Here is a 25,314-nt window from a genome sequence, read left to right as displayed (position 1 = left end):
TGCTTCGGGTGCTAATCAGAGTCGAGCGATAAGTTTTCCCGATGCAAGGTAAAAACCTCGGGCCCTTTCCCCTCGTTTCTTATCGCTTTCCCAAGGCTTTCTTCACGTTCAGCTCGTCCTCCCAGCCGTCAGCACCGTCCCCTCCCTCCGCCAGGCAGGAAGCGAAGAGCGCTGGGAGGATATGACGTCAAGGGAGAATTACATCGCACGAACGCCAACGGCAAAATATAAAAATATATATAAAAAATAATAGAGTCAGATTGGGAGATCACTTTGCTGACCAGCTAAACCAGGTGAACATCAACTTGACCAGGTTGTGAACCAGAGCAACAAAACAGCCCTTTTACTGCGTTAAAATTGTGATATTTTAAATTTGTTTACAAGGTCTTTTTTTTCCTTCTTTTTTTTTTTTGCACAGACCATCATTACCGATTCACATATCAGATGTACAAAGACTTCGCTCTCATGCGCAATTCAGCCTCTGCGCAAGTGCGCATGCGCGGTTTCCCTAAGCTTGAACTGCAGTCCTTTAACACACAGCCTACCGGAATCAATACACAATAGCGCACAATATGAGTTTCTCCGTTGAAGAAAGAGGAAACCCTAACACTTTGAGCTATAGGCTCTATTTTAGTAAGTATGAATTATGTTCTTGAGGGATTGATGATGAGTTTGTACGGTCTGGGAGGTTCATTGAATTAAGATGAAAGGGGTTGGGCCGCAAGTCCCACGTGTCGCTTTTCCTCGCGTCATTTATGACCTAAACTTGACAGTAAATGTGATGAATTTACGATATTAAATTGATATTCAAGCCAAAAACTGATTATTTGTGGGTTTGTTTAAAGTTATTCTTCGTTCAAATGAACTAAACCTGTTGTACCGGTTACATAGTAAAAGCTGAAAGTATCAAATACACGACAATGTAGTATTATTACCAAACAGGGAAACGTTGCCAACTTTTTTTTTTAACTTACGTCTATTTAAAATGTGTAAATGATGAACGGGCAAATACAGGGTCGCTCATTGCATCATATTATCACAGAATATAATTTGTGGCCCTGTTATTTTGTCTGCTCTGTTTAAAATGACCTCAGATAAATAAAATATGAAGTATATTAACCTATTTTTTTTACAGTCTATGATATTAACCAGATATACTGAATGAGTCTCCTCAAAATTGGACGTGCTTTGTTTATTTAAGTTGCCACCTGTACATTAGACATCTCACCCTTAGCAGCAGCATGACATCATCACCTCTCTCTTGACAAGTAACATGATTGACAGATTATATGCACACTGCGGAAAACCATTAACATCATTATCATTAACTCATTGAACATACTAATTTAAGTTTCAAAGTCAACCCCAACTTTCCTTCTTCTGTAGAACACCCAGTTCAGAATATCTGAGCTTGCTTTCATACAATTAACATGAATAGTGGTGTGATAAATTCTAGCCTATGTTTTCAGTTCTTTGATTTTCTGTCTTGTCTTGCTTAAAAAAATGCATAAATAAACTAATTTAATAAAGTTTTAATGCCTGGGCTTGACCAGAACATATTTATACACTTTTGTAGAAATATTTTCCTAAATTATCATGCAGGCATATTCATTTTTAATGGTTACAGTACCCAAAAGGTACTGCATAACAGTGCCTATAATCTGTTAAAAATTAGTCTATTTCTGTGTACCTTTATAATTACTAAAAATATTGCCATGAAATTCTTGCTTGACAGCTGTGTTCACTTTTGTGTGAATGGAAAAGAGCAGTTTGGACATTCTACTCAAGTAAACGATGCAGATTTGGGGAAGGGTAATCTTTCTCTTTAAGAGTGAAGGCTTTAAAGATTTTAACTCATTACATGTTGTTCATGATGGACATTGTGTGCGAATAAGTATAAAGCATACATTTTATTTGTGCCTTAATATGAAAAACTGTTGCTCTGCAATGTTTTAAGTGATGAGATGTACAAGTAATTGAAGCACACAGCTGGTTTTGAAATATTTATTTGTATAGAAATATTATGTAACATATATAACGTTCTTTTTTTAACAGAGAACTCAGATGGAAAGTATATTTCACCATTCCATGACATACCCATGTGTGCAGATGAAGCTCAGGTACAGAATTTTAATGTTCCAAGTTTCTCTTGTCAGGGTCACAGTGTTGATACCCGCCTCTCTTGGGGGAGCCCTTTGGCAGTGTATGGTCATTTCACAATACAGCACAGCGCAGTGTATATCAGCTCTTTATCGGGTGAAGGGACTTAGTCTGTGAGAGGAGTGATCTTTACCCTGTCAACAGTGTCATTTTAAATTGTTCAATACTTTGGACTGTTCTGATATCTTATGTGTGTCAAACTTTATGATTAATCATTCTCATGGCTTTACATTTTTTGTATTCTCTTTAGAAATATGACTGTTAATATGAATTTTTACTTCTTTTTTTTCTTAATAAATCCTTTTTATTTACTCTGTAGAACATTTTCCACGTGGTTGTTGAAGTACCAAGATGGACAAATGCAAAAATGGAGGTATGAGCAACAGTAACAGTACAAAACTACACCACTTGCAATATAACACAATAAAACAATAGAATAGAGGACTTTGCAACAGGCCTTATATTTTGTAAGGCCATATATTTACACACCTAAAACATTAATGGATACAATACATTTACGAGGACTAAGTGGTGTTGAAAAGAAATCACTTTTAACCTACATTTGAGGTGTATTACATTCAGACAAAATCATCAACCAGTTGGTGTCTGCAATATGAATATTGTGCAAGTCAACATTATGCTTTACTTTTCAGATTGCTACAAAAGACCCTCTGAACCCCATAAAGCAAGATGTGAAGAAGGGCAATTTGCGCTATGTGGCCAATGTTTTCCCACACAAAGGGTATATTTGGAATTATGGAGCAATCCCTCAAGTAAGCCTTTTAAATCAGCACTGATCATACATTAAATAGAATAAAACAGACCTTTTAATTTTAATATTTTAAAGTGTAATTTATTCCCGTGATGGTGAAGCTGAATTTTCAGCATCATTACTCCTGTCTTCAGGGTCACATGATCCTTCCGTAATCATTCTAATATACTGATTTGGTGCTCAAGAAACATTTCTTATTATTATCAATATTAAAAACAGTTGTGCTGCCTAATATTTTTTGTGGAAACCATGATACATTTGTGGAAACCATGATACACTTTTTATTAGTAGATTTTACAACAACTTTATTTAAATATTTTTTTTTGACAGACTTGGGAAGACCCCGGGCACAAAGACAATGACACAGGGTGTTGTGGTGACAATGACCCGATTGATGTCTGTGAAATTGGTAGCAAGGTATTGATATTGGTGTTTGTCATTTGAAGTATTGAATGAAATTAAGCCATATTTATAATGAAGCAAGTTGGCGTTGTGCAGTTAAAGGTGGATTAGATGAACAAACTCCACAATTCTTGATCTTTGCAGGTGTGCAATCGTGGAGATGTTATCAAAGTGAAAGTCCTGGGTGTCTTAGCAATGATTGATGAAGGTGAAACTGACTGGAAAGTCATTGCAATCAACGTTGATGACCCTGAGGCAAAGGACTTGAACAGTAAATAACACTCGTTGCTTTCCTGTTGACTCAGAAGAGAGAGGCAGACATGTGATTGTTTTCATTCATCTGATGTGAAATATAGGCATTAATGATGTGAGGAGACTCAAGCCAGGTTACCTTGAGGCCACAGTTGACTGGTTCAGGAGGTACAAGGTACCTGATGGAAAACCTGAAAACAAGTTTGCATTCAACGGAGAGTTCAAAGACAAGGTATGTTGCTCAGAAAAAGTGCTGTGCACAAGCTTTCATTTGTGATTGGTCATAAGCCTTTACAGCACTAAAAATATGCTACATTTATTCCAGGACTTTGCCATTGAGACAATCAAAACCACCCATGGCTTCTGGAAGGCACTTATCTCACAACAAACCAATGCTGGAGAACTAAACTGGTATGGGAATCTTTCTTCAGCAGTCTGCATTTGTTTGCTCATTTGCATAGTATTTTATTTCAGCTCTGACTGTTTGCGCTTTCATTCACAATCAATACAGATAACATATTAAGATGTAGACATGGTTTACTACTGAAATAAATAAATGTTATATAAAAATGAAGATAATTTTTTTGTGCCTTGTATTCTTTTCACCTCAAATCATTGCTTTTTTCTCTTTCACTGTGCAGCAAGAACACGTGTGTCTCAGATGGAGACAGTCCATTCTGCTGTTCGGCAGATGAAGCCAAAGCAGTTGTTAATGGAGTATGAACTATTTTTTATTTGAATTCACAGGACTTTATTCACTATTTAATAAATTGTATATACAGATGTATTACTTTTATAGTGGCGCCTTGTCAAACAATAATGTGGTAACTGAAACAAAATTTTCTTTCTATTATCAGTCATGCCCATGTGGAGATGCCAGTCAAGTTCCAAGCTCAGGTTTGATTATTTTTTTATTTTTTTATTTTAGTGACAAATCAGATCTCTTAAAATCTGTCATTTTGGTTCTATATTATTATTATTTTTTGTGTATCCATTCAATTTGAGTTTACAAATGAATAACAGTTTTTTTTTTTAAGATATGCCATCATATATAAATTGTTTCATTTTCTTTTTCAGTTGACAAGTGGTTCTACTATGCGAAGAACTAAAGGACAGAACACTGTTAATGGACCAGTCTGATCATGTTTAGAATGTGTATGTCAGTTTCGGTTTAGAATAATGGATATTAAATGAAAACATGTGCACTTAACACCTTATCTGAAGCCTGAATCTCAAGTTAACAGTTAGAGGAGCTAACCAATGGCTTGCTAAATTATGTTAATCTTGATAATGGTTAGATATTCTGTGTAACAGATACTAAAGTTAGAGATACTAAACAGTCTAAAGATACTTAACAGTCTGGTCAAACTCAGGTACTGTATGCTGTTGAACAAATGCTTAATAAACCTTTTCTCATATCCTCCTGAGACCCAGAATTTTTTTTTTTTCATGTATTATTATTTTTTTTTAATCACATTGTTTAGACTTAGAGCATAAGAAACAAATGGTAAAAAAAAAATTTGTTTATTTTTTTGAAAGAATATTGATGTATAATTTATTTCCATATTCACTTGTCTCCCAAAATGCCTGATAAACATGATTTAAGTCCTGATGTCATCTACAGGGGACATGTATGAAATCAATGCCCCAGAAAGTAATTTTTTGATTTGAAACCCCATAACATTTTCCTGAGATGTTGGTTTATGAAATACAATTTGAAAAGTAGTCCGATTTAAATTATAATTATAATATATTATCATATTTCCATAAGAGTGCTACATTTGATCACTAAATTAATGTCAGACATTTTTAAAGACCAAGGAGAAGTTGTTTTCATGGTGAAACCTCCAAACATTTGGTGTCTCTGAAAAGCCCTGAATGTGCTCTTTACAGGACACCCAGGTTGTGATATGTGACATGTATGCTGTCAGAGAAATTCACTAATATATAATGTCCACTACAGTAGACAAAAGTCTATTCCTGGGTCCCAGGAGGATATGACACTGCTGCTTCTTTGTTAATGGATTTTGTTCTGTATTAGATTGCCTTTACAGAACTTATATTTTAACAATAATAATTACAATATTTAAATATAATTGTCACAAATAAGAGTGAGCTGATGTATAAGCATCCATAATGCCAGTATAAAAAAAAAAAAAATGCTGGTCCTTTAGAGCTGCTACATCCAAAACGCATTACTTTTAAAGGGATAGTTCACCCAAAAGTGAAACTTCTGTCAAATCATTCATGTTGTTCCAAATCCATATGACTTTCTTTTTTTCTGTGCAACAACAGATGTTAGTCAAACTATTAGGGACTGACAGCCTCAGTCATCATTCACTTTCATTGCACAATTTTTTTTTCCATACAGTGAAAGTCAATGGTGACTGGATATGCCATTCTTATGTTTCAGTTCTTTTAAATTGTAATCATGTTTCACAATATTACTGTTTTTACTGTATTTTTGATCAATGAGCATAGGACCTTTAAATAAAAAACACTGAAAAATTCTTACCAACCCCAAACTTTTAAATGTAAACCTTAGCTGTCAGACCCCACATCTGCAGGTCAGTCAACATTTAGCAAGCAGATGACAACGCATTAACCTACAATCGATCTGAGACCACCCTATGCAGCTACGCAGTTCCGGTTAAACGTCAAATTCGGGCTGGTGTTTAGCAGAAGAACACAGACCGGACTGACTGGTCTACAAGCGGACGTACCCTTTCAGGTACTGACACGAATATGTACTGTCTTCTCGGTTTATTTACAAATGACGCAATTGTTAAAATATTTGTGACTGGATGTTTAATAGACAAATTTCAACACCAAAAGACAGGTTTTAAGGTTTTATTTATAACGTCATCCTGAGCATGTTTACCTTCACAATGCTCTGTTTTGCTCATTTAACCAGCATCAACCTTTCTGGCTGTTGTTTTCGGTGTGTTTTAAAGCGCCTCCACTGTATTGACGGCGCTTTTCTAGAAAACGCGCGCTAAACATTTGGACTGTGTATAACGTTACTGCGGTTACAGTTAAGGTACAGTTTGGGAACAATACTATTTGGTTGCATATGTATTCAACTTAATTACCAACATTTTGAATGTATAGAAATGCTCTTGGAGTTGAGCTTTAGTTGCCGTCACTTGAGTGACAGCTATGTCTGTGTGCTATATCCATGGCGTCAAGTGACAAGGTCTCACAACTAGAAATAGTTTCTTGCTCAAGTTGTGTGCGGGATATTGGTTGTTATCATAGGTTGTTATACGAGGGGTTTTGTGTCTCTTTTCTTAAATGCTCTCTTGAAGGCAAAATGTTAACTTGGGTCATTTTAGTAACGTAGTAGCGGTTGTTTTTCACATGCTTACAGTCATGGGCGTCAGTTTGGTTTGAAATGTGCTGGGGACAGAGACGCATTCGGAAGTGCTTTTTCAGAAGTGCTGTACGACGCATTAATTTTTTTTCTCTCTTTCGAGCAGGTTATGTTTTGAAAGACGATGTCCTGTAGCTCAGGCACTTTTCAACAGGCTCACCCAAAAAAAAAAAAAAAAAAAAACTATATTCTATTTTTGTCAATAATTATAAAAAAAATCGCCAATAAGCTCATAATTTGTGCTAAAATAGTGTTTAGTTTTAAAAAACATTTTAAAAAGCTGGTTATATCTTGATGTTTCTGCGCAAGTTCAGCAGACAGTGAGGTTCGGGTTTGTTCCGATCAGAGCTCGTGAGTGGAGAGCGCATTTCTGAATATTCCGCTCCGCTCGTTCATTCCGCAGGGTCGCTCGCTCAACCCAGATGTCCTGTTGCCTGGTTCGAAAATATGTGGAATAAGGGCTGCTTCCGACTAACATTTTTTTTTTCTAGTCGACTACTAGGCTAGTTGTTCATTTAAGTCATTCGTGGACAAATCGCCCCTTTATATTAATTTAATTTAATTACGTATAGCCTACAGGATAATGAGCGTTTACGTAATATAGCCGCACTCAAGCGCACGACCGCACGCATAAAGCTTGCCACAAAGAACCGGTAAAAGTAATGATTATGAATGCGTCTAAATGTGTCTAAATACGCTGTGAATGTGAATGTGCATTATACACTGAGTTTCGGTTCATTTATGAGACGAACTCCAGTTCACTCGCCGGCGCCTCCATGTCGTGATTCTGCTATATTTACTTTAAATCCAGGCAATTGGTTCATGAAACATTGATTAAAATTAAGATATAATTAATACAAAACGAAATTAAATTTAAAGAAAGGCAGCTGTTCTGTTTGAGGTCTCTGTGAAAGTTGTAAAGCATGCATGCCGCTTTCAGAGCGCTCAAGTCCGTAACCGAGAACTGACACGTTGTTTTTTCCCTCATAAATGTGAACATGAAAAATAAAATAAAATTTATATTATAATGTTTTTTTGTTGGGTCAGACAATGATTACCAAATTTCTCTCTCATATTGCTCCTCATACCCACTGAAAACGGTCAAAAAAATCGAACCAAAAGTCAAATTAATATGGACGGAAGTTAAAAGTGGTGGGTACAAAATGACTCGTGACGAAATCTGGTGGGTACGCGTCCCCCCCGTCCCCCCCGAAATCGACGCCTATGCTTACAGTAGATTTAGGTAAAGCGCTTATTTTGGAGTTAGCAGAGCCCATTGAAAAGTCTTGGATCTTGCAGTAGGCTAGTCCATTGAAACAAATCTCTCATTTTGTTGCTATTTCATTTCAGGGAGCAGGCCACGAAAATGTCTTTCATATTTGATTGGCTGTACAGAGGATTCAACAGTGTGTTACAATTATTAGGTAAAGTATTAGCCAGATATTGAAATACAGATGAGCACAAATCATCATGTAACTGTTTTTTGTGTTTTCATTCTCATATTTCCTTTTAGGACTCTATAAAAAGTCTGGGAAATTAGTTTTTCTTGGATTAGACAATGCCGGAAAAACAACATTATTGCACATGCTTAAAGATGATCGACTTGGGCAGCATGTTCCAACACTTCACCCTAGTAAGTAGTAAAGTGCCACATAGTTTACTGTTTTAATATGAGGTGTATACATTTAGAAAGGAAAGTGAAAGAAAAAAAACAGGATTTCTTATTCTTACAAGCTGAATTCTACATTTGTTGGAGCAAACATTGTGCACAATGTACTGTATCTTGTCCTATCTGCTATAGCATCTGAAGAACTGTCTATTGCTGGGATGACTTTCACAACATTTGACCTGGGTGGTCATGCTCAAGGTAAATATAGAATTTAATAATACATGATTAATACATCTGGAGTTTAAATTTAAGAGTTAAAAAATGTATGCTATAATTAAACAAAAGTAGATTTATAAAACAAAATCAATTTTAGAACAACCGAACATAATGCAAATGGATCTTGTCTATTCTTAATTCTCAGCAAGAAGAGTTTGGAAGAATTATCTTCCAGCAATAAATGGGATAGTGTATCTTGTTGACTGTGCTGACCATGAACGACTACTAGAAGCCAAAATTGAGTTAGATGTAAGTCTACTTTTCCTTTTTACATATCTATTTATAATCAAGGATTTTATTAAGACAAGACAGGCCCTGTTTACATTTAGGGTGTGTTTTGGTCGACCGGATCCCAAGTAGACGAGGAAGGCACAGTCCTGTTTACACCTGGTGTTTTAATCCGTCTCTTCTGTTCACTTTCAACCACTTCTGTCCTGATTTCTTTGAGGGAAGGGTCTATGAGCGGATAAATGTATGGCCTTTTTCAGATCTTTTGATCTACCGGACGAAATAAGAGCATGCAATTTACATATGAATGCGAAAGGATATGACGGAAAAACATACGGAAAGCAGAAGCTTTCGTTTCTGCTCTGACAGCCGCAAGACCGCGCCGAATGCCGTGAGTGAGTGTTCGAAATCAGGGATGGTGAGAGAACATTCTGCTTGGTACGTTTTTCAAACCAAGTTGGGGTCTTCAGCCGACAAAGTTTAAATCCCGTCTGTCTAGCTACCGCACTTCCCATAATGTTTACGCATTAAGTCAGTAGGCAGATTCGAACACATTCGACCACATGAGCGTTTACACTATGAAAGCAAACCGGTCTAATGCGTTTTCGACTACCTCTGGAAGTGGTCGAAAGTGGACAAGCTCAAAACATTTAGACCCCGTTGCCCACTTATCCGATCGACCAAAGCACGTCTTAATACCAGATGTAAACAGGGCCATTGTTACATAAAAGTTTAACCTTGAACACATCAAAAGGAATGTCACAGCACTGAGTTCAAAGCACTTATTTAAATTTCTTCCCTATTCCACCATTCAAAACAGCCATATATTTGAATAATAATGATTGCTCTTTATATCATAGGCCCTCTTAACCGATGAAACCATCTCCAATGTGCCAATCCTTATTTTGGGGAATAAAATTGACCGGCCAGAAGCAATTAGTGAGGATGCGCTGAGAGGAATGTTTGGTCTTTATGGACACACCACTGGAAAGGTAGGTCAATGAGGGAATATATTTAAAACATGTGTTGCACAGTTTGGTATGTAATGTTCAATCAAATGTTTAAAGTTTTCTGAAGCAATACAAGGTCTTATTTTGTCTATGTGTCCACACAGGGGAATGCATCACTGAAAGAACTCAACCTGAGGCCAATGGAAGTCTTTATGTGCAGTGTGTTGAAGAGACAAGGATATGGTGAAGGTTTTCGATGGCTATCTCAGTATATTGATTAACATATTTAATGTGGTTATTAATTCATAACTCATGTATCCTTATTTATTAATTGATTATTTATCTTGTAATGAAACTAAGTAACCAGGGGTGTTATACACAGTATATATAAATATTATCTGAGCCTATGAAATCTAGTGTGGTGATAGGTCAGATAAGTATCTGAGATATGCATTTAATAATAAGCTACAGTAGCAATTACGTACACTTTTATTTCTTAAAGACATAATTTGTGCTGTTTACTTTTCTAAAAGGGTTAGACATACAGCATCCTTAAACAGTTGACTGAGCTGGGTTATTTTAAGGATTGGCATCCTGTAACAAAACACGTTTTTCACACGGGTGTCAGTTTTATACCCTGCCAAAAAGTTAAACATACCTTTGTACATTTGAATCACTTATAATCAGGTGAATATAATTTGTGCTGTGAATTTCTGATGTCACGTTCATTAGATGATACAGAATCAGTGTTTTTGTTTTCATGTTACATTACCTCAGTGCCTTAAAATGCTGGTGGCTTTTCCTAGAGCTGGATTTCCCACCTGTTCAAAGGAAATACTTCTGAAGGTGTGGACTGCCAATGTATACATGCTTGTTTATCAAATTTGGCAGAGATTTACAATGACATATTTATATAAAGGTTTGATTTGTATGTAGTATTTTGATATGTGCTGATGTATTACTCTTCATTTTCAGTGATGTTCTACATTAGCCTGTTTCAACACTAAACTACCTGAATAATTGTGCAATGAGTACTTGTTGACTGTCAGCTGTGATTTATTTGCAGTTATGGCATGAGAGTACAAAGGCTTTTTTAGTTCATATTGCCTGAGCAATAGAAAAATCTGTCATATTACTAGGTCACATTTACCCCTATTTGTAAATAGGCTTATGTGAAAGGATTGGGATTTTCAATGCTGCTTATCTTTTGAAATGGCTAATTATGTGCGTGCCATTCGTATCACCTTGTAGCATTTATGCACTAAAGTAGGCAACACAAATAAAATATTTTGAATTTTCCATGTGTACTTTGCTCTTTTCCAAAAACATATAGATATGTATATAAATTGTAGAAAGCAATTTGAATAAACATTTTAAAGAATAAAACATTTGTGATATCCTAGTCGAGTCAAATAAAAAAAAAGCTATTTAGCAACACTGAATCTATACCGTTGTTGCTTGGGATAAGTGAGCCTCAGAATGCACACAAACATTATGCATAATGTAAACTCAACAACTATGTCAACAAATTTGTCAATGAAACTTTGTCTAACTCAACTTGTAAAAGTGGAAAAAGTACACAACTTCCTTACTTGAGTGAAAGTACAGATATTACTGCGTTACAAAAAAAAGTAAAAGTTCAGATCATTTCCTCATTACTTTCAATCTACAACTTCCTACCCGTGCACCACCAACCCCCCTACCAGTCACTTTCAGACGAAACCTGCGCTCACTTTCTCCCTCCCATCTTTCCTCTGCTGTGTCATCTTCTCTTCCCTCACCCTCACAATTCTCATCTCTGGATGTGAATACCGCAACGGATACCTTATGCTCCATTTTAACTTCTTCTCTAGACAATATCTGCCCCCTCTCCTCCAGGCCTGCACGCGCTACTCCCTCTAACCCCTGGTTATCTGAGGTTCTTCGTGAACACCGGACCGAACTCAGGGCAGCGGAGAGGAAATGGCGCAAATCAAAAGACACATCTGACCTGAGTATGTATCAATCTCTCCTCTCTTCATTTTCTGTGGATGTTAATGCAGCAAAATCTTCATATTTCCACAAGAAGATCAACAGCTCCTCCAACACACGATCACTCTTCAAGACATTCAACTCTCTCCTCTGTCCACCTCCACCACCACCACCCGCCTCCTCTTTAACTGCTGATGATTTTGCTAACTTCTTCACCAACAAAACAACAACTATCAGCAGTCAGTTCTCAGCTCCACACACACAGGAACCCAGACCAACCACACCCTCAGCCAATAACCCTCTATCCTCCTTCTCTCCACTAACCGATGAAGAAGTATCTAAACTTATCCTCTCCAGTCATCCTACCACCTGCCCTCTAGACCCCATCCCCTCACACCTTCTACAAGCCATCTCCCTCACACTTCTTCCAGCACTCACACACATCATCAACTCATCCCACCATACTGGCATTTTCCCTACTGCATTCAAGCAGGCTCGGGTAACTCCACTGCTTAAAAAAACAACATTAAACACATCACTTGTCGAGAATTACCAACCTATCTCTCTCCTACCATTCATTGCGAAAACACTTGAACGAGCTGCTTTCAACCAAGTAAAATCCTTCTTGTCTCTGAACAACCAGCTGGATGTCAACCAATCCGGCTTCAAGAAAGGGCATTCGACTGAGACTGCATTACTGTCGGTCACAGAAGCCCTACGGATCGCAAAAGCTGCTTCCAAATCTTCAGTTCTCACTCTCCTGGATCTGTCTGCTGCCTTCGACACTGTGAATCATCAGATCCTTATGTCCAACCTCTCATCACTGGGCATCACAGGAACTTCCCTCCACTGGTTTGAATCCTATCTCACAGGTAGGTCCTTCAGGGTTGCATGGGGAGGCAAGGTATCCAGAGCACATCAACTGACCACAGGGGTTCCTCAGGGTTCTAGTTCTTGGACCCCTCCTCTTCTCCATCTACACCACATCACTGGGACACATCATACAGGCACATGGTTTCTCTTACCATTGCTATGCTGATGACACACAGCTCTTCCTGTCATTTCAACCAGATGATCCCACAATAGCTCCACGGGTCTCAAGTTGTCTGGCGGACATCTCGGCATGGATGAAGGAACATCACCTGCAGCTCAACCTGGCAAAGACTGGCATCAAGTTCAAGGCATTGACTCTTGCTTACAGATCTATCACAGGCTTAGCTCCCTCCTACTTTCACTCACTCCTACGAGTCTACATCCCTACCAGAAGCCTACGATCGGTCAACGAGCGACGTCTCGTGGTTCCATCACAGAGAGACACAAAATCACTTTCCATAACATTCTCATTCACGGTTCCATGCTGGTGGAATGCTCTCCCCACCCTCATCCGGAATGCAGAATCCCTGACAACATTCAAAAGACAGCTGAAAACACTTAAAACACCTCATAAAAAAAAAAAAAATTAAAAAAAATTGTTTTATTTCCTTTTACTTTAATCCTCCCTTATCGGGCTTATGCTACTCTGAACAATGCCTGAACTTCGTATTTTGAGCACTTCTTGCGTTGTTTTTGCCTCTTCATGATGACTCGCTTAATTTAGTCCTAAATTGTAAGTCGCTTTGGACAAAAGCATCTGCTAAATGACTAAATGTAAATGTAAGTTGTAAAGACCGATTTTTACTTAAGTAAACGTACAGAAGTACTCGTTTTTAAAAAGTATCAAAAGTAAATGTCAATGCATAGTTTTATTATTTTTGCATTGTTGTATGTAATACTTACAGTACCTTATGCCTCTGAAGCAACCTAGTGAATACACCTACCAGTTAGTAGTATCTGTGGAATTAAGAGCTTTTAGAATGTTATAAAACCTATAGAAATTAAACAACTGAATCGACAAAAAAAACACAGTGTTTTACTTAACACTCCTACCACCCCAACAAAAGAAGTACACATTTATGTGTATCCATTCATGCACATTTAAATCAAGTGGTCTATAAAAATCCAACCTGGTTTAAAACCCAGCTACACAACCATAGCTGTATAACTACCCAACAGCAATACTGCTTTAACAAACAGCAAAACAGAAATACTTATTTGCCATGGATGCACGCACTGCGTGCAGTTGATTAGTGTTCAAAGAGAATTATGGGAAATCGCTGAACTTCACGGCACGTGACCCTACAAGAGTGATTACTGATGGGCTGTTTGTCACCTGCAAAAAATCAATCACGTTTTAATCAATCACATCCCCTGACTGACGTTACTACTTTCTACTCAAGTACCTTGACAGAAATGTAGTAGAGTAAAAAGTACGATATTTGTCTTTCAAATGTAGTGAAGTTAAAGTAAAAAGTTTTCAGAAAAAATATTACTCAAGTAAAGTACAGATACTCAAAAGTAAATGTACTTTGTTACTGTCCACCTCTAAAGACAGGGACCCCGTTGTAACATCCTACGAGGTAAAAGGGTGACATCTAGTTGAGAGGACTAGTAGTAATATTCACGTTAATCACATATTGTTTGTGTCCGAAATCACCCCTATACCCTCATATCAATATCAAATTTATTTCTAGAACACATTTCCAGTAGTGGGATTTTGAATGGTTTCAGACACCCAAATGGCTGTTCCCTCAAATAGTGCCCTATTTAAAGTCTCTATGAAAAGTTGATTGGCTTTTAGTATGAATATGTTAGCCTTACTGTTATCCAGAGCCGGACAGTAACGGAGTACATTTACTTGAGTACAGTACTTAAGTACAATTTTGAGGGATCTGTACTTTACTCGAGTATCATTTTTGGGGAGTACTCATGACTTTACTCAAGTACATTTGAGAGGCAGGCAAATATTGTACTCTTTACTCCACTACATTTCTATCCATAACCGTGAGTACCCGTTACTTCTTCTAAAAAAAAAAAAATTTTAAAGGAAAAAAGAAAAATCTCGGAACCCCTCAATTTGTTGGTTCCCTCTCAAACGTGATTGGATTGTGCAGGCGCCACTGATTGGGACAGCCTATCAGCAATCACCTTCAGCTTTCCGCCAAAGTCAACTCCATGGTCAGATTTAGATAAGAGACGAAACCATGGACGAAACAATGGATGAAGACGCAGCAGGTCCATCCCGGGAATGTGCCAACCCGTGGCCCCACCTCGCCAGACTATTTCAATTTTCTGAACAAGTTAATGATAGTTTTCGCTTCAAGTGTTTGCTGTGTTTACCAATGTAAGCACTGTGGCAGTAGTAATGCAATATTTAAAAAATTTACTCTTGTACTCTTGATACTCAAGTACTTTTAAAAACAAGTACTTTAGTACTTTTACTTAAGTAGACATCTGACTGTAGTACTTTTACTTGTACTTGAGTCAAATTTAGCAAGGGGTATCTGTACTTTTACTCAAGTAATGAAACTGTGTACTCTGTCCGCCTCTGCTGTTATCTATAGTGTGCTCCAAAACAATGACAAAATTCGCATTTAGAAGACCAAACCCAACACTGAAAATGAAAATCAGGTTTATGTCATAATCCAACATCAATCGGGTTCTGACGTCAACCCTACTTTTATTTCCAACCAAAATGCAACCCCTGCAACCAAAATCATCCCCTGACTGACGTTACTACTTTCTACTCAAGGACCATGACAGAATTGTAAAGGAGTAAAAAGTACGATATTTGTCTTTCAAATGTAGTGAAGCTAAAGTAAAAAGTTTCCAGGAAAAATAATACTCAAGTAAAGTACAGATACTCAAAAAGTGTACTTAAGTACAGTAGCCTCTCAAGTAAATGTACTTAAATGTATTTAAATGTGTAAATTGTGTTACTCTCTGAAAATGACATCTAAGTTTTAGTAAGAGTGACACCAAATAACCTGTTTTGATCTTGGATGGAATCAGTATATTTAACAAAAAAAAAAATTATAATAACCATATACAACAAATTCTTCAGAATAAAAAATATAATGTTTCTAAAGGCAAATTTTACTGGGCGAGACTTGAGCTTATAGACCGGGAGGACTGGGTTTCCTCATCCCAAATAGACTAAAGAAGTTAATTTTAAGAAAAAATATATCCTGATAATGACACTGTGGCAAAATATATGGATGTTGACAGTTCTTGACACTGATCTATAATTTTTTTCAATGTTAAAAAATAGTTATAGTTTATATAAGCACTTCTTCCAAATCCGTTCAGTTAAAAGATATAATCACTAGCCTACTCCAATGAATGACATTGTTAATTTTTTGTTTGTTTTGTTTGGAATATTTTTTATTCATAATTCATACTTTCTCACATTTCTTAATTGAAATTGACGCATTTCTTATATCTCTTAGTTTGATTCAAATCAAGAAAAGTGACAGATTCTTGAAGTATTATGATAATTGGTTTGGTAATTCCACTGATGCTTAATGTTTTCCTCTGTTACAGGGTTAGGTAGGCTAGGCTCTGTATATGTTTATAATGTTATATTTTTGTTTGTGAAACTTTACATGAAGATTTGATGTAATTTCATCCTGTAGGCTAGAGGTTCTATCTGTCCTGTCTTTTCTGTTTAGTGTTTGATGCATTATAATTATTATATTAAAAAAATATATATTTTATAAACCGGTTCACAGGTCGGACTGAACGATTCATTCAACGAATGGCTTGACCATAAAACGTCTCTTTCAGACACGACGACGTAAAAGAACCACTGAACCGGTTCTATGAAACGAATTGTTCGAAAGAGTTGGACGTGGATAAACCAATAGGAGGGCACGGTATCCACCACGTGATCACGCCAATGAATCATACCAGGAAGCGTTGCAGATGGAGGACCCATGCAACAATATCAAGTCGGCGATAAGCTAATATAACAATTATTACATTATCAGCCCCCTAGACTTTAACGTTGCAACACTAACCAGTTGCTTTTGTTGCAAACTGTGTTTGTTAGAATGTTTTTGGTTTTTTGTAATCTAACTGCCAGCACCGTGGTTGTCATTGTATCTTGAACTCATTGTAAGATGCAAAAAACCATCTACTAGTAGCATAAAACTCTGACCTTTTATATTGTGGCAGTTTAATACTGTTTTAAATATCTAGCGTTTGAAAATGAAGACTGTGGAAGAGGCATGTTGTGTTGTCACAGTATCCGAGACGCCCCTCGACCTCACATCTGGATCTCAGAATGAAGCAATGAGCTGTAGTGGAGTATTTCTAAATTACCAGTCTGGAATTGTAGTCTGTAGTGGCATGCTGTTTTCACGCTTTATAACTGATAGACACCCCACGAAGAAAGACACGAAGATATTGCATTCTGAAAGTTTCACTAAAGATACAAAAGTGTATGTAGATTACATTCACTTTTGCGCCAACCAATCGTGTGCAATGGAGAGACGCAACACGAGCCGTCAAGAAGCCCAATTGTTAATGATGATCAATTGCGTGGAGTTTCAAGATGCATTTAACAAAATCTTCAAGGGGTCTGAACAGTGGGGCTTTTATAGTGGTAGCTTAGATAAAGAAGTCCTTGAAGACTCCAGATTTTTAACATGGTTTGCACTCCTAAAAGTGCCCAGTTCGTCCACATGCACCTGTAAAGAAATGATTCCATGGGTGAAGAGTGGCACTCTTAAAAAGGGATGTCATGTTATCGCATGTGGGTCTCCATTTGGCGGTCTCTGTCCAGACCTCTTTATGAACTCAATTAGTAAAGGTATAGTTAGTAATCTGGCAGGAGAGGAGAATGCACTGATCCTGACCGATGCCCGCTGCTTGCCTGGCACCGAAGGAGGCGGTGTGTTTATTAGCAAAGGAGGCAGATCTTACCTCATGGGTTTGATCGTTTCACCACTGTGCTGGAAATCCGATGAATGGATTGGACTGACACTTGTGTGCTCTGTTCACCTCATTCTGAAAAACATCATACAGGCTGGTGCCATGCAGGAGTCGCTGACAGAAAAGTCATCACAGTTAACAACTGGCTATATTCAAGCTATTCAAGCTGCAACCCGGCAGTCAGGTTCTGAATTTTACCCTGGAGTGGCACTGATTGAGTCCGGCCTGCTGTGGGGTTCTGGTGTTCTGCTAAACCAGAATCTGGTTCTGACCTGCAGACATGTAGTGAATGAAAAGTCTGTTCTTACAGTCAGAGTCAACTTTGGAGGAAGGTAATGGCCTTAGAATTCATGCATATTCATTGTTATGAGGCCTAAAGAAGTGATATTTTGTTTGTTGATCTTTGTTAAATAAGCTACACGTTATTGGTATTGTTATATTTGTAATAACCAAGTGATTTACTTTCCACCTCAGATTTCATGCAGTAAGTGGTAAGGTGTTGTATTCATCAGCACCATCATCTCCCTATGATATCGCTCTAGTGGAGCTTCAGGAATCCCTCGCTGACTCAGTAAAACCACAGTTTACCACATACTTTCACCCAGGTAATGCTGTGCATACCTGTTTAATTGAAAATCATATTTAGCCAGAATTGTTTTGTTTATTTGTTTTTGTTTTTTGTGGATGCCACCAACGTAAGAAAAAAATGTGTTCCTCCAGCGTGTATTGGTTTATATATGTAATAACTTCAGAATCAAATACAGTGCTATGCATAAGTTTAGACACCCATGCTTAAGTTGACTAAAAAGAGGAATAAAAAATCATCTTTTGGAAATTGAACTTAATGCCTTAATTAAAAAAATTAGGAAAAATCCGACCTTTAAGGACACCAATTTTCTTTGTGAATGAATAATGTATCGTAAATAAATAAATGTTCTTCCTTAAAATACAGGGTGCATAAGTGTGTACACCCCTATGTTAAATTCCCATAGAGGCAGGCAGATTTTTATTTTTAAGTATTTAAAAAAAAAAAAAAAATTTTAGGATACTATGCATCCTGATAAAGTTCCCTTGGCCTTTGGAATTAAAATAGCCCCACATCATCACATAGCCTTCACCATACCTAGAGATTGGCATGGGGTACTTTCCATAAGATCATCTCTCAATGCAAATCAAACTAGCTTTTAGGCTACCTGAAATAAAAACATTTATTTATTTACGATACATTATTCATTCACAAAGAAAATTGGTGTCCTTAAAGGTTGGATTTTTCCTAATTTTTTAAATTAAGGCATTAAGTTCAGTTTCCAAAAGATGATTTTTTATTCCTCTTTTTAGTCAACTTTAGTATGGGTGTCTTAACTTATGCATAGCACTGTATACAGGGTTTAGTATCAGTGTGATACTTGACACTACATGTAAATTTTATATTTAACCCCAGTATTTTACATACAAAAACAATCAGTGTGAAATTTGACACTATAAGTGCATTTTATATTTAATCCCAGTCTTTTTCATGCAACAACAATCATAACTATGGAAGCCAATTTCCACCACACAAGAAAAAAAAAATCATGCTTTGATAATCATAATTATGTCATAATAAGTGACATACATATGGAATACAAGAGATAAAACTTGACATAAAAAGTATAAAGTATGGCATAATAACAATGGTAACACTTTACAATACGGTTATATATTAGTTAACATTAGTTAACTACTTTAGTTAAGATGAATTAAGAATGAGCAGTATTCTACAGCATTTATTAATCTAAAAATGTTAATTTCAACATTTACTAATACATTATAAAAATCTAAAGTTGTTTGTTAACATTAGTTAATGCACTGTGAACCAACATGATCAAACAATGAACGAATATATTTTTATTAATTAACATTAACAAAGATGAATAAATACTGTAACAAATGTTTTGTTCATTGTTAGTTAATACGTTAACTAATGAAACCTTATTGTAACGTGTTACCATAACAATATTTACATAAACAGTCAAAATTGTGACAAATTACACCTTTTTATGTTATAATTATGATTTATTGCATGGTGAACTAAAATGACTTTAAGATAAATTAAAATCTCAAATTGTTTGAGATAAATTTGTCGTCCTCATAAGTAAAATACATTTAAATGTATTATAATATTACAATTAAGTTTATAGTATTATTAATATACATTTGTTATATCTTACAACAGCTACTACAATAAAAACATTGTTTGCATTTGCATACTTTGTCCCAGTGCAGCACCTGACATTTCCATGTTCTGTGTTTATTCAGGTGAGGATGTCGTTGTCGTGGGTTATGGAGCTTTAGGGAGCCGCTGTGGCCCCTCGTTGACCTCAGGGATCTTATCCAGAGTCATTACCCATCAGTCACAGCCTGTGATGCTGCAGACGACATGCGCAGTGCAGTCTGGGGCCAGTGGTGGCGCTGTGGTTCGGTCTGCCACTGGGGAATTGTTAGGTAATACTAATATCATACATATCATTTTAAATGGTTAGGAATTCATGGAAAATCTCAGTACATCAACCAGTTGTTCAGAACAAATCCAGTCTTCAGTGGATATATATTAAATATACTATGCCTTCTCCAACCAGAAGGGGGCAGCATAAGACCAATTAAGCTTTATTTTTTTCACCATTAAGTCAGAGGCAGAGCATTCCATCTCTTCATCTGCTGACCGTGACACTGACTAAATCAAGCTTTCACAAGCAGATTCAATCTCATTTGTTTTATTTTATCGTACCCCTCTAAACATTAGGTATCGTGTCCAGCAACACAAGAGACTTCACAGCGAAAGTGACGTATCCCCACCTGAACTTCAGCATCCCAGTGACCGTTCTGGAACCTCTGCTGAGACGTTTTGATCAAACTGGAGATGCTGCTGTTTTTAAGGTCTTGGACAGTGCAGAGGATGGTGTCAGAAAGATATGGAGATTACAGAGCATTCAAAGCAAGCTTTGATCAGTCAGATTTTTGCAAATGTACAAGATGCTTGAGAATCACTAGTAAAATTAACCTTTGTGTGTTGTAAAGTTGCTGAAAAGCGATAATATGACAAACCTGTGTATTGATTGACACATTAAAAGGGTGTATTTCTCAGGTTCTTATTTGACCTTTTTATATGAAACAATTTATAAAACGATTGATTTCTTTAAGATTACACAAAAATTCCTGCACCCCTTAGATTTATTTTTTAATCCTTTTTTTTAGATACTTGCAAGTGAACTTAATGACTGATCAATATAAGTGGAAGAAATACTGTCAAAAAATAAAATGAGCAGCACTGGTTTTAAACCATTTTAGGTTGATACCAAGAAGGGTGCTGCACTAGATCACTAATAACAATGAGTTATTAAATTCAGACAGTTTCATCATGCACATTTTTCCCAGTAAAATAGTTAGAAACCAGGGCTTTCTAACCATTTTAGGCTGATTTAAGCAGGATGCTGCACTGTGTGTCAACACAGAAAAATGAGACATTATTAGGAGGTTTGATTCTCTTAATGACAAATGAATGAATATTTGTAAGACACGTTTATGTCATGCCTTCTATTAAAGTTGATATTCCTTTTTTTAACCCGCTGGTGTCTTGATAACAAGCTTTTGTTGGGTATTTTTGGAATGGTTATAATAAATTGCACTTGTCAAAAAAATGTGTTTAAAAGTGGGTTGAAAAGATTTGTTTTCTTGTGTCTCCAGTATCACATGAAAATTAGCACGTTGCAGAGTCTTGGGAGTAATTAGGAGAACAAAGGAACAGCACTTTGGGCCCAGTGCCTTTAATCATATTCAGGCAAGAAAGATGACACACTTGGACAAAGAAACATGCAACTAAATGCAAATATACTGCAACTCAGCGTAAATATGTTTTCTAATCAGTAAAATCCAAGTATTTACAATAATAATGGCATGTACAGTACAATACAATCATACACTAGTGCAAGTGGTATAACATCACTGTTAGCAGACTCCTGTACACTGCTGAGTAAGACATCAGGACATTCACTATTGACTTTTAATGAGCTGGCCGTCTTTCCACTCCATCACTCCAGCAAGGTGGTATTGCCTATGCTATGATAATCCACAAGTAATTTAAATATCGCCGAGATTCGTCTCAATGACATTCGGAGGATTTATATTCTTCTGTAGACGCCGCGGTACACTGATGAATGTGTTTACGTCGGGGATGTTACCATATCAAATGCATTTTCTGTGGCTACGCGGAGCTCAGAGATCACATCTGGGTGAATTATCATACCAGATCAAGCCTGTAATTCATACACATTTTGCAATTCCAGCTAGCTGCTTTGATTCCACAGCATTTTCACCCTAAAAACTGATGCCTTAGGTATTTTTTACTGCCAGACTTGTGTATTTTAACTTTAGTCGTATATTATAAGATTCAGACCTTGATTATAAATCCCTGCAGCACCAGATTTACACCTAGGAACATTACAGCCAACAGATCTTTCACTGCAAATGACGGGAAGATCTGATTAGAAGACATCTGCAAAGACAGATTGGTCCCTTTGGGTGTATGAGAGAGAATATGTCAGATTGCAATTTTGAAAATTCATTCCTGCCTCTCCTGCTCATCCATACACTGCCTTGTTATAATAGCCGTGTTGCATCAGAAGTACTGTATTACAGCCTGACCTAGTGGAGTATAAGCAAATTCTATTATGACAGACATATGAAACCAGAACGCACATATCTCAGGATTTATTACTGTCCATTTTAAAGAAAACAATGATTTGACGTCGGGGTGAGGGATAAAGCTACTGCATTGAGATGTAATTTATATGAAAATATAATGCTTTGCCATCTCTGGTTTCGGTGGATTATGACACAAAAGACAGGGAGAAAAAAAAGTGCCTTTAGGACAAGGATCGTCTTGTAGAAGTGCATTGTGTATTTCTGGCAAGTAGCCTAAAATCGGTTTTAGTTTGTGAGTGTAGAGAAATAGCTCTTCAAATACATTGACGAATGCTACTTTATTTTAAAAGACATTACGACTATTTATCTACTTCAAGGTAGCATCAAAATAATACAGACTGTTTGAGCCAGTAACAGTCTTAGCTTTTTGAGCTAAGCTAACTGAGTTTTTTGGTGTTTTCGTCTCTTTGTCTTTATGCTAATCTGTGTTTATATGCTCTAAACCAGTTGGAGGACAATTTGAAACAATTTACATAAACTCTAACAGCGAAAACATTAGCAGCAATCTCAGTGTTCAAGGAAAGCAGTTGCTGATGGTCGACAGAAGATCTAATGAAGCAGGTTAGACCCTGAAGCCTGTTTATCTTTATATACATACTTTATAAAGTCGTACCTTAAACGCTTTAGACTTAACAGGTATCATTTCCGAACGTATAGTGATGAAAGTATGTATTTATTAGACTTGCATAAGAACGCATCACATCACACCTATCAAGCGCCTAATTCTGAGCTCGTGTTTGCAGATGCTAGAGACTGATTCAGGAGAAAACTCTTGCACTTACAACAAAAATATGATGTTTCACAAGTATTCATAAGCCCAATAATTGAAAACTCGTTCCCAATACCGTAATCTCACTACAGCTAACACTAACCAAGACACCCCTCCCCCTCCCTCCCCAAGTCAAAGCTGTTTGGAGTGCAGTATAAAGATGACCGACCCTCCAGTGTCCACCATTTAATGTCAGAAGATAGAGCTGCCTCTGTAGAAATGGGCCACAGAAAGCTATGTCGAACAAGGCGAGAATCGCGTTTCGTTCTACCAAATGTATCCGCCGTCATCAACCTCCCCCACCTCCCCTTCCTCCTCCTCAGCCTCCTCGCCGTTCTCCTCAGCCTCCTTTTCCTCTTCATCTTCCCATCCGAGCCCGCTGCCAAAATCGCCCGAGTACGTGGCCACCTCGTCTGGAAAATGAAAATGTTATGCCTATATCATATTGCGAGGCAAACTGAGCGATTTATGCACGACAAAGGCTAAACAATACAGGCTTGGCGCGAGGACAATAAACAAACAGGAGGTGTGACTTTGACGTTGGGCTTTTTAATCGCTATTTTATGTCCAGTCAGGGGATTTGTTCTTATCACCTGCAGGTCTGTCGCAGCCAGTAGTAATTAATCTTACGGACCTTTATTTCGGCGAGACAACTGCTCTTTTGGAATGGAAATGAACCTGGCCTAATGAATGTAGCACTTGGTCTCCTGTCAGATGGGTGACTGATGATTTTGGTGGATCTAAGTCCTAAGCCCTGTAGCTACAGAAGGAGCATTGTCCTCTGTGTGTGTGTGTGTGTGCGTGTGTGTTGTGCTCGTGCTCACCACAGTCGGGGTTGCCATGGATTCTGGAGCCCATTAACTCTCCTCCATGCTGGTCCACACACCAGCACTCCCCTCTGCTCTTGTCACACTGCAGTCTCCTGTAAAAGCCGTCCTCGTCACAGCTGGGAATGTATGTATCTGAAATGACAAAAAGGGAGAGAAACACACAAACACGCACATTTTGAGAAGCAACGGTCGTGTTTAACATTCATTTTCATATCCTACATGAATTGAGTATAAAATAAGCGTTGCATCACGAGTGACATTGCAAACTAGTTTGCATATTGCTGTAAATCATGTGACAGACTCAAGTGACACTGCTCATTGTAATGCATAAACTGTAACCTTGGCGAGGGTTGAGGGCTGAGTTTCTGTCTGCAGTGTCTCGAATCATGATGCACGATAAAAACCAGCTGCATGGAGTAATAAACAACTATATGTCCACATAATCATCATGATCTATTTAGCAATCAAATGCAGGATTTAACCCTCTGATGCACTGTGTGTACTAGGGGATAAATCTATAAAAGCCAGTTTTAACCATTCTGGGTGTGAAGCTACATCCTAACCCCCACGGGGGATTCGATTGACCCTTACCCATAATTCAACTTGACTGTCCTCTTTTATGTCTTTGTGTTATTTATTTATGAGAACATACATTAAATTTGGCTGTAGAAAGTCATGACCATGTACTTCAGAATGTGCATATATAGTTTATTGTATATATATTGTGTATATATTGTTTTTAGTTAAAAGCATTAATTGCATTTTTCTTTGTGATGTAATAATCAATGCATTAGTGGGTTAAACAGAGGTTGAGCTTTCTAGGTTAAGCTTTTCCTTTGACGCTCACCCATAATTCTGCATGACTGTCCTCTTTTTATGTCATTGTGTTTTATATTTATGACAACAAATTAAACAAGGCTGGCGAAAGTGGTGCCATGAACCTCTGGAATATTTTCCAATGTCTTGCAGTTCTCTCAATATATGCAATTTAAAAAGGAAATGATTCACCAAGCATTTTTTGAATTCATCCAACATATTAAGAAAATTCTATGACTGCCATCGTTATATGCTATTGTGTTTTCAATTTATGAAAAAAAGTGTTGATGCATACATACTGATTATAGTCTTGTTTTGACTTAAAAAGTCCATTTTGTTATTTGTGACTCTGGAT

General features: G+C 37.1%; 4 protein-coding genes across 8 annotated transcripts in view; 3 read left to right on the top strand and 1 right to left on the bottom strand.

The window, feature by feature from the left end:
- Positions 1-178: 178 nt before the first annotated feature.
- On the top strand, positions 179-5,013 carry ppa1b (inorganic pyrophosphatase 1b). Of its 2 annotated transcripts, none has more exons than XM_084392256.1 (12): positions 179-313; positions 419-633; positions 2,056-2,120; positions 2,480-2,533; positions 2,814-2,933; positions 3,263-3,349; positions 3,479-3,605; positions 3,691-3,818; positions 3,912-3,997; positions 4,228-4,303; positions 4,444-4,483; positions 4,664-5,013. In XM_084392256.1, exons 2-12 carry the CDS (start codon positions 573-575, stop codon positions 4,693-4,695), a joined length of 876 nt encoding a protein of 291 aa, XP_084248382.1. In that variant the 5' UTR covers positions 179-313; positions 419-572; the 3' UTR covers positions 4,696-5,013. The 2 variants fall into 2 exon arrangements, with proteins under 2 accessions (XP_084248382.1, XP_084248383.1); XM_084392257.1 differs by having other exon boundaries at positions 181-293.
- Positions 5,014-6,156: 1,143 nt separating this feature from the next.
- sar1ab (secretion associated, Ras related GTPase 1Ab) lies at positions 6,157-11,321 on the top strand. Of its 2 annotated transcripts, none has more exons than XM_084392251.1 (7): positions 6,157-6,317; positions 8,310-8,383; positions 8,473-8,592; positions 8,761-8,826; positions 8,990-9,093; positions 9,933-10,064; positions 10,187-11,321. In XM_084392251.1, exons 2-7 carry the CDS (start codon positions 8,326-8,328, stop codon positions 10,301-10,303), a joined length of 597 nt encoding a protein of 198 aa, XP_084248377.1. In that variant the 5' UTR covers positions 6,157-6,317; positions 8,310-8,325; the 3' UTR covers positions 10,304-11,321. The 2 variants fall into 2 exon arrangements, with proteins under 2 accessions (XP_084248377.1, XP_084248378.1); XM_084392252.1 differs by lacking the exon at positions 6,157-6,317 and adding an exon at positions 6,604-6,626.
- Positions 11,322-16,757: 5,436 nt separating this feature from the next.
- Positions 16,758-21,493, top strand: tysnd1 (trypsin like peroxisomal matrix peptidase 1). Of its 3 annotated transcripts, none has more exons than XM_084391708.1 (5): positions 16,758-16,819; positions 17,898-18,136; positions 18,279-18,409; positions 20,103-20,288; positions 20,587-21,493. In XM_084391708.1, the coding sequence occupies exons 1-5, from the start codon at positions 16,805-16,807 to the stop codon at positions 20,787-20,789; spliced, it is 774 nt and encodes a 257-aa protein (XP_084247834.1). In that variant the 5' UTR covers positions 16,758-16,804; the 3' UTR covers positions 20,790-21,493. The 3 variants fall into 3 exon arrangements, with proteins under 3 accessions (XP_084247834.1, XP_084247835.1, XP_084247833.1); XM_084391709.1 differs by having other exon boundaries at positions 16,758-16,830; XM_084391707.1 differs by lacking the exon at positions 16,758-16,819 and having other exon boundaries at positions 16,931-18,136.
- A 101-nt stretch (positions 21,494-21,594) lies between these two features.
- Positions 21,595-25,314, bottom strand: part of spock2 (SPARC (osteonectin), cwcv and kazal like domains proteoglycan 2) — a 34,444-nt gene continuing 30,724 nt past the window's right edge. The window contains exons 9-10 of the mRNA XM_084391710.1: positions 24,138-24,275; positions 21,595-23,726 (exon numbers count right to left, since the gene is read on the bottom strand). Of these exons, the coding sequence (XP_084247836.1) occupies positions 23,581-23,726; positions 24,138-24,275 (284 nt within the window). The 3' untranslated portion in view covers positions 21,595-23,580. The remainder of the gene's footprint in view (positions 23,727-24,137; positions 24,276-25,314) is intronic.

This window comes from Rutilus rutilus, assembly GCF_951802725.1.
Source record: "Rutilus rutilus genome assembly, chromosome: 20".
Classification (NCBI taxonomy): domain Eukaryota; kingdom Metazoa; phylum Chordata; class Actinopteri; order Cypriniformes; family Leuciscidae; genus Rutilus; species Rutilus rutilus.
This window is presented reverse-complemented; position numbering and strand designations above follow the sequence as displayed.